The following is a 16,391-nucleotide window of genomic DNA, read 5'->3' on the forward strand; positions in this document are numbered from 1 at the left end:
CTGGCAAGGAGCGAGCATCTCCAGCGTGGTGGGGAGAGGTAGCGAGGGAGGCAGAGAACACGGGTGCCTCGCTCCTGGGCAACTTGGCGGGAACTTTCCTGTCCCTCGGAGCCGAGGCAACAAGTGAGGAGGCCGGCTGCAGAGTGGAGCGAGCCAGAGGGCACCACAGGTCAGCTCCGTGGGCACTGAGCCGGGCTTCATCCGTGGGCATTGAACCGGGCTGCGCTCGCCGGCACCGAGCTGGGCTGCGTCCGCGGGCACCGAGCCGGGCTGCATCCGCAGGCACCGAACCGGGCTGCATCCGTGGGCACCGAGCCAGGCTGCGCTCACCGGCACTGAGCCGGGCTGCGTCCACGGGCACCGAGCCGGGCTGCGCTCACCGGCACTGAACCGGGCTGCGTCCATGGGCACCGAGCCGGGCTGCGCTCGCCGGCACTGAACCAGGCTGCATCCGTGGGCACCGAGCCAGGGCTGAGTCCGCGGGCACTGAGCCGGGCTGCGTCCACGGGCACCGAGCCAGGGCCGTCTCTCCTCCACTGACTCTTTGGGGGGTTCCGGATCCCGCCCCCCACCCACCCACCAGGCTCTGTCTCTTGAGAAGCTTCCACCATTACATCCAAAAGCGAAGACGACTTCCTAGCCCTGGCCGCGTCCAGGCTGAGCCGCAAGAAGAGGGTGATCGGCGCGGCCATCGGGGTGGCCATGGTGCTGGTGCTGCTGGTGGCCATCCCGCTGCTGGTGCACAGTTCCAAGGCCACCTCGCAGTACGAAATGATGGGCAGCTGCCGCATGGTCTGCGACCCCTACACGCCCCAGACCCACGGGGCGGCCTCCGCTGAAGCCAGCCAGGAGCTGGCCGTCATCTCCCCGCCCCCGTTCCTGCCGGGGGGCAAAGGGGACCAAGGGAGGAAGGGCAAGTCTGGGATCCGGGGGCTGCCAGGCCCCCCAGGGCCGCCAGGGCCACGCGGTCCGGCTGGAGAGCCGGGCAGACCGGGGCCGCCGGGGCCAGGGCCGGGGGGATACATCCCGTCCTTCTACAGCCCCAAGATCGCCTTCTATGCCGGGCTCCGGAAGCCCCACGAGGGCTACGAGGTGCTGCGCTTCGACGACGTGGTGACCAACGTGGGGAACTACTATGAGCCGTCCAGCGGGAAGTTCACCTGCCCCCTGCCCGGCATCTACTTCTTCACCTACCACGTGCTGATGCGCGGCGGCGACGGCACCAGCATGTGGGCCGACCTCATGAAGAACGGGCAGGTAGGAGAACGCCCCCACACCCCCACCCCGCCAGGCCTGTGGCCTCCACCTCCCCTGCAACCCGCCCCTCTCCCCACTGGCTCCGCCCAGCCCACTGGCTCTTCCCACCTCCCCTGCAACCCGCCCCTCTCCCCACTGGCTCCACCCACCTCCCCTGCAACCCGCCCCTCTCCCCACTGGCTCCGCCCAGCCCACTGGCTCTTCCCACCTCCCCTGCAACCCGCCCCTCTCCCCACTGGCTCCACCCAGCCCACTGGCTCCTCCCACCTCACTTGCAATCCGCCCCTTTCCCCACTGACTCCGCCCACCTCACCTGCAACCTGCCCTATTCCCCACTGGCTCCGCCCAGCCCATTGGCTCCTTCCACCTCACTTGCAACCCGCCCCTCTCCCCATCGGCTCCACCCAGCCCAGCTGCACTCCCCCACTGGCTCCACCCACTTCACCTGCAACCCCGCCCCTCTCCCCACTAAAATTAATGGAGATATCCTATCTCCTAGAACTGGAAGGGACCTTGAAAGGTCATTGAGTCCAGCCCCCTGCCTTCACTAGCAGGACCAAGTACTGATTTTGCCCCAGATCCCTAAGTGGCCCCCTCAAGGATTGAACTCACAACCCTGGGTTTAGCAGGCCAATGCTCAAACCACTGAGCTATCCCTCCCCCCTGCAACTCCCATTGGCTCCTCTCACCTCACCTGCAGGTCCCAGCTCCTGCCAACCCACCCATGAAAGACGGTAGCTTTACCTGAAAACCAGCCAAACCTACCTCCAAGCATACGCTCCCCGGCTCCACCCAGCCAATGTGCACACCTGCCCTCCAACCTGTGCCCAGCCTTGCCAGAGCTGTGTGGGTGTGATGGATTCTGCGCTTTGGGGAGGGGAAGGGCAGCAGTGAGGGTCTGATTCCTCAGACCATCCGTCCATAACCCCCATGTGGGAAGGGCTGCCTAGACCCCTACAGACCTGTACAAACAGGGCACATTCTAAAATCCAGCGACTTCCTATGTGTACCAATAGAAATGACCCCTTTACACACACTGGGCTATAATCCTTCTATTCATAATGGTGTTTCATTATTAACATTGGTAATAATAACATTTATGTACTGCAATGCTCGGGGTATTGTTTAGAGAAGGCCGCTGACTGTGCGGAGAGTTTTAAAATATATAAATATATTTTACATAGATAGATAGATAGATAGATGGATGGGGGGGTGTATGGGGATAGATAGATAGATAGATAGATGGATGGGGGGGTGTATGGGGATGGATAGATAGAAGGGGTGCATGGGGATAGATAGATAGATAGATAGATAGATTAGATGGGGGGTGTATGGGGATAGATAGATAGACAGATAGAAGGGGTGCATGGGGATAGATAGATAGATGGATGGAGGGTGTATGGGGATAGATAGATAGAAGGGGTGCATGGGGATAGATAGATAGATAGATAGATAGATAGATAGAAGGGGTGCATGGGAATAGATAGATAGATTAGATGGGGGTGTATGGTGATAGATAGATAGATCGATAGATAGGTTCTTTTTGAAAGAAAAAAATAAAGAGTTTAAAAAATTGAAATGCAAACTAGGTTAATTTAGCTGGGAACCCTCCGGTTCAAGAAAGTCCCTTTAGGTTTGTGACCCAGTGTTGGGGTTAGGGTTAGTCGCCAACTCCTCATACCAGACACCTTGGCTTGGGATCCGACCGGTTTGTTTGTATTGTTCCTAAAGTAAAATACAGAGTACAAGAAGGTCTGGGCAAAGCAATTCAGTTCTATTCAGTCCTTCAGAATACGGAGGGGCAGGGTTACCCGTTCCTTTAAAAAATGAAAGCAAACGTCAGAGCATCTGGAATCCAAGAGGCATTTATTTTTAAGATAGCCGTGGGCTATTTTATTTGTAAAATATTGTGTTATCAGAGTCAGGGCGTTATTGTAGCAATTGTTAGAAGAAAAATAGATTTCCCCCCTACCCCAAAAATAGCACAAAATAAGATACACGCACCCATCAAAGGAACACACAAATACACACACTCCTTCAGAACACAGAGAGATGGGTTTGTAAAGTTTAATAAAATGTGGGGGGTTTGGTGTGGGAGAGAAGTTGTTACATTTTTTCAGCTTTAGAGGAATCAGAATATCGGAGATGGGTTTTCAAAATATGCTCTGTGTTGAGCAAAAAAATAAAATCAGATGTGAAGTATCTGAATATTCACTGATCTTTCAAGAAGAGAGATGTTATAGAAGTATAAGCAGTTATTACGTGTGTGTGATATATATTACATATGGCTGTTTGTGTGTGTAATATATGTTATAATATACTGAGAGTGCATAGGTGAATATATACGTCTAGCGGTGATATTTATTAAATATACATTCAGTGTGTGTTTGTATAATACGTAATGTACATCAAATGTTTAACAGTTTATATAGAATAGTCTATTGTCTAATATAGACTATTCAAATATGATTCTATGCACACTGTACAGTATATTATAAACACAAACCTACTGTGTGTGTGTATTATAGCTACATTTCAGGGTCTATAATAGAAATACTTTACAGAATGTATATATCATATTTAATAGTTTAGTGGTGTGTTTGTACATAATTATAAACAAACATTTTGTGTACATATATATTGCACAGAATGTATTACACATAATCCTTTGTATGTATAGCTCTATATTAAATCTATGTGCACATAATGTTTAAGAGTTTATATGCATTTCAAAGTGTCTCTATAGCACTAAATACTATTCTGCACATAGATTTACTATATTGCATATGTTTAAGAGTGTGTTTCTACAGCGATACGGTCCATGTTGATAGATTCACACTCACAAAATTTCCTCTAAAATCCTCCCAAATCTCCCCAACAGGGGGGATAAAAACCTGAGATTTTTCATCCCTGGAGAATCATTTGTCTTTTTCTCCCGTCCTCTCCTATTCCGCCTTCAATAAACTCATATCAAATCTTCTCCTCACCTCCACATGCTTTATTAGCATCTTCTCCAAAGTGGGGTCTGGTGCTTTAAAATCCGCTGCATAGAACCTGGCCCAGAAACAAACAAAAATGCCCTGAGAAATATTGTTTAATTCCTATTTTATGGGGTTGATTTTCACACGCCCAGAGAACCTCGCAAAGGACGGGATTAAGATATTTAGTATCAGGTGATTCTTTTCTTTTCTTTTCTCAATAAAGAAAATAACTCGATGGTTGAGCTAAAACGTAACCGTTTAAAAGCTCAACCTGGACACCCTCCATTTATTAAAGATAAATAAGCCATTGATCTCAAACTTTAAATGCATCCGCCTCACCCTCCCACCGGCTGCCTGAACTAATGAAAGCAGCACCTCGGAGAAGCCGTCTGTTGTGTCTCTTGAGCGAATCAATAGACATATTTACATTTGATCGCCAAGCGTCTCAGCAAATGCTTTAGCCGTGGGATTAGCAGGCGCTAACGCCAAAACCCCACTGTTTTCTATATCAGCAAGTTCTTTTCATATCGCCGCTCACACCGCGGGGCCCGATCCTGGGCTGGTGCTGACTGAAGCCCATGGGCCTCCGTCTCCGTGTGTGATCCTTTACACCCAGGCCAAATCCAGCCAGAATCGGAACTTTTCACACTCACAGCGCATTGGTGTAAACACAGGTGCAAGGTGCCAGGCCCAGTGCGGCTGCAGCAATGTAGCCGGGGGCCGGACAGTTCTTTGCCTGTGTCAGTTTCTCTCCTTTCCTGTCCCACGTCACAGCAGCGAGGTCTGCACTTGGGTGCTGGGACTGGCTTTCTCGCCAGCTACCACCTCAAATGAGTCTGGTGTGAAAAGTTCCCGTTTGGCTCACCCTGTCCCCTTCAATCAGCAGAAGAACCCGGCTGTTAACATCACTCGTCTGGCTCCCTGCCAGAGGAGCCGTTCAGTACCCCGGCTCTTTGGACGGCATCTCGACGAGATAAAACGCTATGGATAGTCAATTCTGATCATCCCCGGGGCCAGAATTGTAGCTGGTGTAACCTGACATGGCTCCATTAACTTCAGTGCTGATTGACACCAGCCGAGAGTCTGGCCTGTAACACAGGTCTGTCTCATCTTACGCTGGGGTTACGTTCCGCGGTCAGCGCGTAAAGCGAAAACCGCGTATAGTCAAAATTACATTGAGTGTAATGGCGGGCGGAATCGCCCGCACTACAGGAACAGTATTTAAATTGTTATTTTTCTCTTTTTTGTTTTGTTTTGTTTTTGTTTTTGCCGACCGCGTAAAGCTGAATTCATACATGTTAAATGCACGTAAGATGCGACAGACCTGTATATTAAAAAAAACATCCTAGCGCCCACCTAGATCTCACAGCTCGGAAATCTGGGCTCATTGTCGGTTTGGCTGGTTTATTCCTCGTTTAGAATAAAAGCAGAGGGCTGAAATAACTGCTTAGAAAATGGCCCCAAAGGTGGGGTTGATTTTTTTGAGCGAGATGAATAGTGACACTTTGGGTGTATCTATGGGGCAGTCACATCTTGGGACAGCTCCTCTCTCCCTCTGCTTGCAAACAGGAGGAATTGCCTGGTTAGTCAATAATAAATATCAGGAGGGCTAGAAACGGACAGCCGAGCTGGTGAGATCGGTTCATTCGACGAGTCCCCGGGGACCTGTTTGCAGTCAATTTGTCAGTGGGTTTGGTTTTTTAATTTTATTTTTAATACCAAAACACCCTCCTGTCAAACAAGATCAGACGGGAGATGTCCCCCTCCCTCACAGACACCCCACTCGGCCTTTCCGTCTAGGTCTAATAAACGCCCGCTTTACTTTTTATTTATGTAGCTTATTTTACCAGGGAATTAAAGCCTTGGTGGTATTTATGTCCTATTGGCAAGACAGTGGCGGGCGGCTGTTGTAAATCTGCCCTCAGGCAGTCAGATGTGGGTGCTGATGGGCCCTTAGAGAGACTCACAATAAAATGTTTTTATCCATTGCCTTCCATCACTCCCCCCTGCCCAGTGCCACATCCCCCAGGATCAGGCCCAGGGAGACCACGGGCTCTTACCAGCTAGAATTCCTTCCCCCCCCCCCAGCAAGCCACGAACTCCCTTCCCCCTGGAAAGCCAGAAGATACTCCAAGCCGCCCCCCACCGGAACCCACCGTTTTCACCACACCTTTCCACGGCTCATGACCACACACGATGGGTCAGTGCACCCCAGGGGTGGGATACTGGTGGATTTCGGAGGCAATTGTACCATGCCAGAAATTGTTTGAAGTTGCTAGACACAAACACACACACACACATGACGGTTCGAGACGCCACCTTGTCATGGCAGGGTCAGGTTTGGGGAGGGAATCTGGGCTCGGGGGGGATCCTGGAGCGATCCCCAGTTGATTGGCCAGGCTCTCCCTTCCTGAGCCGACCTGACTAGAAATCGGAACCCGGGCCCCAGTGACGCACCTCTTCCGCCAGCTCCCAAGTGACAGCCGTTTGGCCCAGCGTGTCTCAGAGCCCAGAGCCTGGCGCTGCCGAGCGGTGACAGTTTGAAGGAGTACAAGCCAGCTCTGAGACGCTGCATCGGGAGGGAGCAGGACACGGAGCCGGCCGCCCCATGGGCGCCAGCTCCCACCTGGTCCCTGTCTGACAGGCACGGAGATGAGTTTGCTGGGCCTCAGCCGAGCTCCTAGGAAGAGACGCAGCTGTGCAGGCCGGTGCTAATTGGCAGCTGCAGCGAGAGGTGAAGGATTAAATGGGCCGTGGAGATTTGACCCCGGTCCTGCCCCTTGTGTGGGTCTCTCAAGGTCAGGGGTGCTGGCTTCAGGCCCAGCCGTCCCCGGGGGCGGATACCCTCCGCTCGCAGCAACGCCTCCAGCCCGGGGGGGAGGGTCTGCCAGAGGCCTGCAGCGTGGCCCCAGGACGGCGGCGTCTGGCTCCCCACGGGCGGAGGGTGCAGGACATGTTTAAAGCAGCCCTGGACAACGACCCGGCTCCTTGCCAGGCTCGGTAGCGTCAGCCTGAATTTACACACGAGGAAGAAGACACACAGGGTGTGTGTGTGTGTGTGTGTGTGTGTGTGACTTGTCTAAGGTTGCACATTGACCCTCTGGCAAGGGCCTCGCTCAGCTCTAACCACTAGACGCCACTCCCCACCAGAGCGAAGAGCAGGACCCAAGAGTCCTGACTCCTAACCCCTGCACCGAGAGCAAACGTCTCTAGCGATGCGGGATCAAGAAGAGACCTTCCTGGGGGCCAATTACCCTCTGTCTGCTGTGGCAGGGGTCTCCCATCTCACCCCTTCGTCTGCCACCCGGGTTCAAGGAACCTGGGGCCGGCTCCAGGCTGGCAGATCTCTCAGCTCAGAGCCCTGAACTAAAGGAAAGATGCTTCTACTTTTGCAGAAGACGTGAAGCTATGATATATATCCCCCCCGTCCCCCGTCCCCCAATAGTTTCTGCCTCTAATTGAAATCTGCCCCAGGAGCGCTTCGAAGCCACATTCCTCACTCCGGGTAGGCGAGAAAACGCTAGAGGAATTACAGTCAGTTCATCAACAGGCAGCAATTCCTCTCGACTTCTCTCCAGAGGAATTTTAAAAGCATATATACATTCCCCCACTGCGCCGCTCGCAGACACACTGTCAGAAATGCCCCCAGGTCGGTCGCCCTGCCAGCTCGGACTGTGAGTCTGTCAGCAGCCGGCTCGCGAGCTGGACGGCCGACCGCTGAGGGAAAGCCGGGTGAGTCAGCAGGAGGTGCTCACCCCATAAAGACAGCCAGCGTCCCAGACCGCCCCAGTCTGCCTCCCTAGGCAGTTGCAAGGGGACGAGTCCTTGTTCACAGCCTGTCCTAAACTATCGGGCAGTCTTAAACATCTGCCGTGCTCCACCCCAGAGGTGGATGCCTTTCAGTCCTGGTAAGTTTCAGAGTAGCAGCCGTGTTAGTCTGTATCCGCAAAAAGAACAGGAGTACTTGTGGCACCTTAGAGACTAACCAATTTATTAGAGCATAAGCTTTCGTGGGCTACAGCCCACTTCTTCGATCCCTGTGCATGCTGCTTTTCACTGTTAAAGAGCTGCTACGCCCCACCCTAGAGGCAGCTGCAGTTCAGTGCCGGCGGAACGTTTGCAGCTATATCTAGGTCTGCAAAGTGCTTTGGGAGGAGAGGGGCAGGAGACTGCTCGTGAAAAGCAGAACAAGTGGCTATATTTGCAAATGCCACAACACGGAACGTTGCATTTCAGCCGATCGCCAACGGCCTCCGTCTTGGGGTGCCCAGCGTGGGACGCCGAGCGGTAGATTTGCCAGGTGCTGAGCCCCAGACTGGCTCTCGGGTCTTAGGTGCGATCACTTTCTAATCCTCTAATCTAATTCCTCTGTCTAGGGGACGTTGGATCCCCTGCACCATCGCAGTTCCTGGGCATCCGTGCAATGAAAACCGGCGCATCAGGCACCAGCGGCGGAGCCTGTGACCGAGGGGGTTTAGGGAGGCAGACAGCAGTTAGCGAAGCTGGAATGACCCCAGCGCCGGGGTTACAGCCCCAGGTCTGCCAGCCAGCACCTGGGCCAGAGGAATGACGCTAGTTCCCGCAGCACAGCGCCCCCTAGCACCATGCTGGGGTGGTGGTGGGGCGGCGCTGACCCAGGGGGCAGGGCACCTCTTGTGGAATCAAGGCCTGGGCCGTCGAGGTCTCCTGTCCACGTCCTGAGCCGGGCCGGCCCGCGGCGTGCGAGATCTGACTGGCTCACGGCACAGGGAGCTGTGGGGTGGGGAGCCTGCAGGTTAGAACTGGGCAGTTGGAGCCAGGACGTCTGCCTTCTATTCCTGGCTCTGCAAGTCACCTCCCGGCTCCGTGCCTCAGTTTCTCCATCTGTGCAATGGGGATAATTATATGGCCCAGCTTTTGCTGCAGGGTAATTCATTAAAATTGCCTCTTTAGCCACATAACCCCCAGCAGCGTTGAATGGGAAATAGCCCCCCCCCAACTCCCAGCTGACCCAATGACCCCCCCACCCAAGGACAAGCTCCCCCCACTCCAGTCTGCTCCTTTCTTGGGTTCTGGCAACTGAATCCCAGCACGAGGAAGAGGAAAGTGACAGCTCCCAGACAGACAGACAGAGGCGCCTGTGTGTGTGTGTGTGTGTTTGTGTTAGATGGGGTGTGAGCATGTGTGTTAGTCTTGTCTCTCTATATTTGTGTTATTCCATGTGCCTTTGGATTTGTGTGTGTGGCCAGGGGTGTAAGAGGCTGTGGCTTATGTATTAATACTAAGAACACCCAGCTCCCCTCTACCTCTTCCCAGCAGGAGCGCGCAAAGTGCTTTACAAAGGGCAGTGTCATTATCCCCATTATACAGATGGGAAAACTGAGGCACCAGGGGGCATGACCTGCAACGGTTAGCCAGCAGGCCAGTGACAGAGCCGGGAACAGAAATCAGGTTTCCTGAGTCCCAGCCCAATACTCTGGCCACTAGGTCACACTCTGGACCCCACGAGAGACAGTGGCATTTTAAACAGCTGCCTGTGACGGGTGTAGGCAGAAGAGGGGGCACTAGAGAGACGTGCAGCACCAAACGGGCACTTGGGGGGGCGGATTTAGTGGAAAGGGGTTTTCCCGTTTTCCTGTTTTCACCAAAATGAGTCGGGTTCTGCTCACCGATGCCTAGAATAGCCCCTGAAATCTTGGGGTGGCTCAGAACTTGTGGCATTCGACGTTATCGCGTTACCGACAGACGTCAGAAACGCCGTCGAACTGCGCCGAGGGCTAGACCTGGCAACATTTTTCAGCAAAGAGTTTAGTCTCCGAAAAATGCAATTTTGTGACGAACTCAGCAAATACTTTTGCCCCTCCCCAAAAAGGGGGTGAAAATTTCTCAACAGTCAAACAAACTGTTTTTCACTTTCACATTTTCAAAACAAAACAGTTCCACGTTTGGTTTCCAAACCGAGGTAGTTTGAAATTTGCTGGATTGAACTAAAAATAAAAAGGTTTAAAAAACACCCAAAACCTAAACCGAACCCAAAACCTAACCGCCGAACCAAACAAACCAGTTATTTCCCCAGGTCTGTGTCAGGCCGTGCAATGACTTTGTGGGGTCTGGCGAAGCATTAACATCTGTGGATTTCTGGGGGGTGTCTGTAATTGTGTTACCAGCTTCTTCCTTCCGCCTGTACTGATGTTACTATCGGGGTGTAAAGATGTGCGTTGTTCAGCGTGTCAGTGTTGGTGTGAATGTGTGGGAGTTGTGTTATGCTCTGCGTGTGTGTGGTTCTGCAGGTCTCTCTCCCTGGGTGGTATCATTGGGGGGGTGTTTGTAGGTGAAGGGAGGTGCAGAAGCGCGCTGTATTATTCTACAGGAGAGGGGTGCAGGAGCCAGTGTGTTTGCACGAGGCGAGGCCTTGCCTGCTGAGCTCCATGGGAGGCCGCATGCCAGGGACCCACCGGCGGGCTGGAGAAATTCCAGCGAAACAAGAAATCAATCCCTCCCGTTCACTTTTCATGTGGAGAGCTCAGCAGGCTGTTAATCTCTCGTCTCCGCAGGAAACGCCCCACGACACTTCGATGGGCCCTGGCTGTTTTATTTTTGATTCTTCAGAGGCGGGGGTGGGGGAGAAAGACGCCAGGGTCGGCGTTTCCAGGCAGTTTGAGTGAATTTCACGCTGACCCCTCGGAGCCAGGACAGCAGCAGGGTGAACTTTCCCCAGTCTACCCTGGTGCAGGAAAAGGAGAGCTCAGACTCTGGGGGAGACAGCAACTCTGCCACTGATTGGCTGCGTGTCCTTGAGCAGGTCACATGCCTGCTCCGTGCCTCAGTTTCCCCAGTCGTAAAATGGGGGCCATACCGCTCGCCCTCCCGGGGCGCACTTGTGAGGCGAAATTCCTGGATGTTGAGCAAGGGCCTGCTGCTGCCACCACTGAGCTCTCCACACGAAAACAACGGGAGGGATTGATTTCTTGTCTCGCTGGGATTTCTCCACCACGCCGGTGAGTCCCTGGCATGCGGCCTGGCTCGGTTCACAGAGGGCTGCTCCGCGGCCCACCTCCTGCGCAGCATTCGGACGGCGACCGAAGGCAGTGGCGGAGCCCGGGGGGGGAGCGGAGGAATCCAGGCAGAGCCGGATTCAGAGAAAGGGACCTAAATCCACTCCATAAAGCCCTGTCCCTGGCAGGCAGAGGCCGGCCTCTGTTCATGGCCCTGCCATAAGCCGCCTGCTGGCAGTTTGATCCCTTTCTGCGCGGTGACAGGCAGCCCGCGAGCAGAGTTTATCCCCTGCTGTGGCAGCTTGATCCGTGCAAAGGCTTCGGCCCATTGTCAGAGATTTTCTAGCAGGGGCTCAGGGGACACCCGGACAGCTGAAGCGAGGAGGCTGGGGGTGGGGCGACTCGCAGGCGCTAGCGGGGGGAGGCAGTGCAGGGTGGGGGCCCGGGGCCCACCGCGTAGAGGGGCAGGCCGCGGGGACCAGGGCCTGCTGGGCAGTGAGCTGGAGGGCGGGGCAGGTGCCCAGGTGCCAGCAGGATGCCAAGCGTCCCCTGCTGCCCCCGGGGAAGGGAAACCTCCGACCGAGCAAAGGAGCCGATTCCCCGGAGACCAGACGGGGGCCGGTAGCTGCAGCAGTTTAAAGCAGGGTCACCCCTGCCTGCCCACAGCCACTCGTTCGACAGCACCTCAAACCCAACCGCATTAACGGGACGGGGGTTGGGTCACCGGGACGCCTGGCACCAGAGCGACTCGCACCCAGCGGGCACCGTCCCCCAGCAGCCTCCCTCTGGTTTTTCGCCCGACGACACCCCATCACTTTCGCTCTCTGTAGCTAGTCACGGCAGCACCCAGGCGAGATTCCCGCGTTTGAGGGTCACATGCACCCCAGGGAAAGGTGACAACAAGGAGAACAAACAAGCTACAACCCCCCTCCCCCGGGTCAGATCCTGCAAACACCTGAGCACCGAGCCAGTGGGAGTCAGGTGCCTAAATCCCTTTGAGGATCAGGGCCAAGGAGGGGCGGGAGCATCTGCAAAACTCTGCGTGTGCCCTTCCCCCGTCCCTGCACTGGTTAGGTTTTGTTTTACATTTCCCGGGCTGTATTAGGAGTGTGTAAAATCTATTACTGGGAGTGATTAATAATGAAAATACAACGATGATCAAATACAATTATCAACAGACCTTAATTATATTTCCTATTAATATCCTAATGGGAAAAAGTGACCACTGACCCGAGCAAATTCTTTGAAAAACCCCTTCCTCGTCGCCTCGGCTGGGCTCGAGAGTTGCCTCCCTGCCGTTTTCGGGCTCTGCGGCGTGGTTGTCGCCGGCTCGGGCCCAGGACATTAGCAAGGCCGGGTGGGCGAGGTCACAGCTTTATCGGTTTGGGCTAGAGCGGCTGAGCGGGGCTTGCTCCAGCCTGGTCAGACGCCCAACGCTGTTTCTTAAAGAAGCTGTTTTAAAATTCATTGTAACTCACGCAAATCCTTGAACTCCCCCCCGCACCGGGCCCAGAACGAAGCGCTGCAGCCGCTGCACGCTCCAAACACAACAAAGAGGTCGAATCGCGGCTTTGAGAGCAAAGCCCGACGCATCCTTAAGCAGGGTGCTGCGCCCGGCCCCTCCCTAGAAACCCACCTTCGTCGGAAAGGCCGAGCCCGTGTAAATCTGGGTCAGTCGGGGCTGCAGGATCGGGCCCCATGAGCATCAGACGTATCTGTTATTTCCCCGGGCTTCAGCTGAGCTCACAACCCCTCGTACCAGGGGCTGCGCTGACTCGGTGAGAGCCAGGCCTGTCCGCAGAGCTCCCCATGCAAACAGAGGCAGGGCTGGGATCTATCCCCTTCGGGTAAAGGGGGCCGGAGAGATTAAAGGGACTTGCCCAGATCTCCTGGGTCCCAGGCCAGGGCCTGTCATGAGCTCTGCTCAGCTCCAGCAGCAGACCTCCGGGAGAGTGTGGCATTGGTGATCAGTACGTAACACTCCTCTCAAATACCGTAGGGTCCAAATCCTGCCGTGGGCGAGCAGGCCTAGGATCCATACGCATTGTCACGCGGAGGTTCCCTCAGCTCCGTTATACCCTGAGCATTAGCACCGACTCCAGCCCCTTGGACACGCCGAACCAAGCTCCATTCACACAGCTCGTTCGGACGGCTGGCGTTCGGGAACAAACGAGGGTGAAGAGCGCGGCCCACGGGGAGGTGAACGGAGCACTGATGTTCCCGGGACTGGAGGGCGGGTGTGTTCCTGAAAGCCCCAGCTCCTGGAGTCAGGAGATCACGTGGGATCTGGGCTTATGTGACCAGGCCGGGGGAGGGGGGGTGCTGAGTCCATCCCCATGCTGGCGAGGCTGCCTGTCTCTTGCTGCTAATTCTATTGTATGCTAACAATAACCCCTGTCTCCAATCAATGACTGTGTTAGTGTCTGAATGTGACACAATTAATGATCATCTAGATTCATAATGCAGTGCTTATATTCATTATATTTAACACCCTATGTAATTAGTTCATAATTAATAATCAACAATAATATTGTGAGTATATGATAGTTATGTGGGGTATTACATAATCATATAGTGATTATATTAATTATAGTTATATGGTGTAGTATATATTAATACTGTATTGCAGTATTGGGGGGAGGGATAGCTCAGTGGTTTGAGCATTGGCCTGCTAAACCCAGGGTTGTGAGTTCAATCCTTGAGTGGGCCACTTGGGGATCTGGGGCAAAATCAGTACTTGGTCCTGCTAGTGAAGGCAGGGGGCTGGACTTGATGACCTTTCAAGGTCCCTTCCAGTTCTAGGAGATGGGATATCTCCATTAATTATTATTATTATTATAAATATAATTACTATAAGCTGTTAATTACGAAATGATCTCTTGAGTCATAATATAAGTGTATGAATTCTATGTATAGATGATATAGAGATGAATTATTAACAGTAACAATATAATGATGATCGAGCATCAGGATCCCAAACGAAGCGTGGGACTGGCCCCCACCCCACCAGATTCTGGGATGGTTTTTAGTCTCTGTTGAGTTTTGCCGACCCACTTGCTCATGACAATTGCTGGCTCTAGATCTCCCCAATATATTCAGGGCGATGAGTCCGGCCCGCGCTGCAGGAGCTTCCAGCTTCTCCCCAATCCCCTAATTAATCAATTCAGCCCCCCCCAGCCCCACAACTGCCCCTCCCACAGCCCAGCAATTACTTATGCCCCCACATCAGTTCTGCCCCCTCCCAACCTCACCTCCTGCAGCTGCTGGGGTCTTTACCCCCCTCTCCCAGGCCTGGGATCCCCCCACATGTTACAGGGAGGAAAGGGATGGGGGAGGGACAGACTGACCCATTGTTCACGGGGGGGGGGAGCAGCTGGGCTCTTTCTGTTCCCTCCTCCCAACCCAAAGCCCCCCTTGGCTCCTGGGGGGGAGGGGGGAGAGCTCTGCCAGCCTCCAGCAGCCATCCTGATTGGCTGCTCGTCCTCAGGGTGCGGGGCAGTGGGGAAGGCAGCCAGTCAGATGGGGGGTCCCGTGCCCCACGGCGGAGGTTCCCAAGGGGGCTGGAGTCCCCAGTGCCGAGGCTGCCCTGGTGCTGGGGGAGGGGATTAACCCCCAGACCCACTGCCCGGGAGGGGGCGATTCACCCCCCCAGACCCACTCCCCGGGATAGGGGAGATTCAGGCGCCCCTGACCCACTGCCCAGGGCAGGGGGTGATTCCCCCCCCAGCCCGGGACGGGAAGGTTTGAGCTCAGGATGGGCCCTGCACTAGTTCAATCCCAGCTCTCGGCCCCTGGCCAGTGCTGGGCCGGGGTCGGACCCCGGTGGTCCCCTCTCACCTTCCAGGGGCCGTGGAGACGCCGAGGCCAGGCCTGCAGCCGCCAGGCCCCTGACTTCACTGGGGCCAAGAGGCCAGTGGAGCAGATGGGTCCACGCCCCGGGCGCGTCTTTGGCCAGCGCTGCCCTACCCCACCCATCAGTGGCTGGGGGGTGCCCCAGCGCCGTGGGGGAGGGGTGGATCGCCTGAGGCCTCCCATGTGTGAGCGAGTGCAGGATCGGGGCCCACCACACTGATCTACTGCACTGCGCCTCCTGCCTACCCCCGGCCAGCTGGAGGAGACCGAAATTCCCGGGTCCTTCCACACCCGCCAGGAGCCGCTTGCCTCCCCCGATCCTCCGGGAGGCCTTTGGTTCACCAGGAGCCGCTTAACGAGGGAGCCGGGCTGGGGGCTGGCCAGGCCCCCCCCCGCCCCCAGCTGGCTCAGGGAGGCTGCAGGTTTCCATGGCGATGGGGAGGGGATCGGGGAGGGGGGGTGGCCCGTTCGCAGGGGTTTAGGACGCACGGGCAGTAGCCAGCTCGCCGGGGTGGGGGGGCAGTTCCCCCTTCACCGTTTGCTTGTCGCTCCATTTCTCTGCCGTGCCCTTTGGGACCTGCACCGTGACCCCCACGGGGCCCACAACGCTGAGTGAGGGCGGGGAGAGCGGGGGGGAGACCTGCTCTGAGCCAGACTGCAGGAGGTTGCCCCGGCTTCACACCGGCACGAAGGGTTGCACATGGGGCAGGGGATGGAGAGTGGGGGGTCCCCTCAGACGCAGCACTGCCCCCCCAAGTGTCCACTAGGGGCAGCGGCTCAGCAGGGAACCCCCCCACCATCTAACCCCCCCCCCCCGTCTCCCCACAGGTGCGGGCCAGCGCCATCGCCCAGGACGCCGACCAGAACTACGACTATGCCAGCAACAGCGTCATCCTGCACCTGGACGTGGGTGACGAGGTTTTCGTCAAGCTGGACGGGGGGAAGGTGCACGGGGGGAACACCAACAAATACAGCACGTTCTCCGGCTTCATCATCTACCCGGACTGAGCGCCTCTGCACCCCCGGCCAGAGCCCGTCGGCACCCCCAGCGTTGCCCCGGGACCCCTGGACTGAGCCCGTCTGCACTCCCAGACTGACCCCCTCTGCACCCCCAAGCTTCATCCCGGGGGTGCCGGACTGACCCCCTCTGCACCCCCAGTGTCACCCTGGGGCCCCGGCCTGAGCCCCTCTGCACCCCCGGCCTGAGCCCGTCGGCCCCCCAGCGTCGCCCCGGGGCCACAGCCTGACCCCCTCTGCACCCCTGGCCTGCCCCAGCCTGAGCCCGTCGGCCCCCCCAGCGTCGCCCCAGGGGCCCCGGACTGATCCC

At 55.7% G+C, this 16,391-nt stretch overlaps 1 protein-coding gene across 1 annotated transcript; it reads left to right on the forward strand.

The window, feature by feature from the left end:
- Positions 1 to 702: 702 nt before the first annotated feature.
- On the forward strand, positions 703 to 16,072 carry C1QL4 (complement C1q like 4). The gene is made up of 2 exons (XM_065419720.1): positions 703 to 1,257; positions 15,893 to 16,072. Exons 1-2 carry the CDS (start codon positions 703 to 705, stop codon positions 16,070 to 16,072), a joined length of 735 nt encoding a protein of 244 aa, XP_065275792.1.
- Positions 16,073 to 16,391: the final 319 nt, after the last annotated feature.

The sequence above is a fragment of the Emys orbicularis genome, chromosome 19 (assembly GCF_028017835.1).
Source record: "Emys orbicularis isolate rEmyOrb1 chromosome 19, rEmyOrb1.hap1, whole genome shotgun sequence".
In the NCBI taxonomy this organism is placed as follows: Eukaryota; Metazoa; Chordata; order Testudines; family Emydidae; genus Emys; species Emys orbicularis.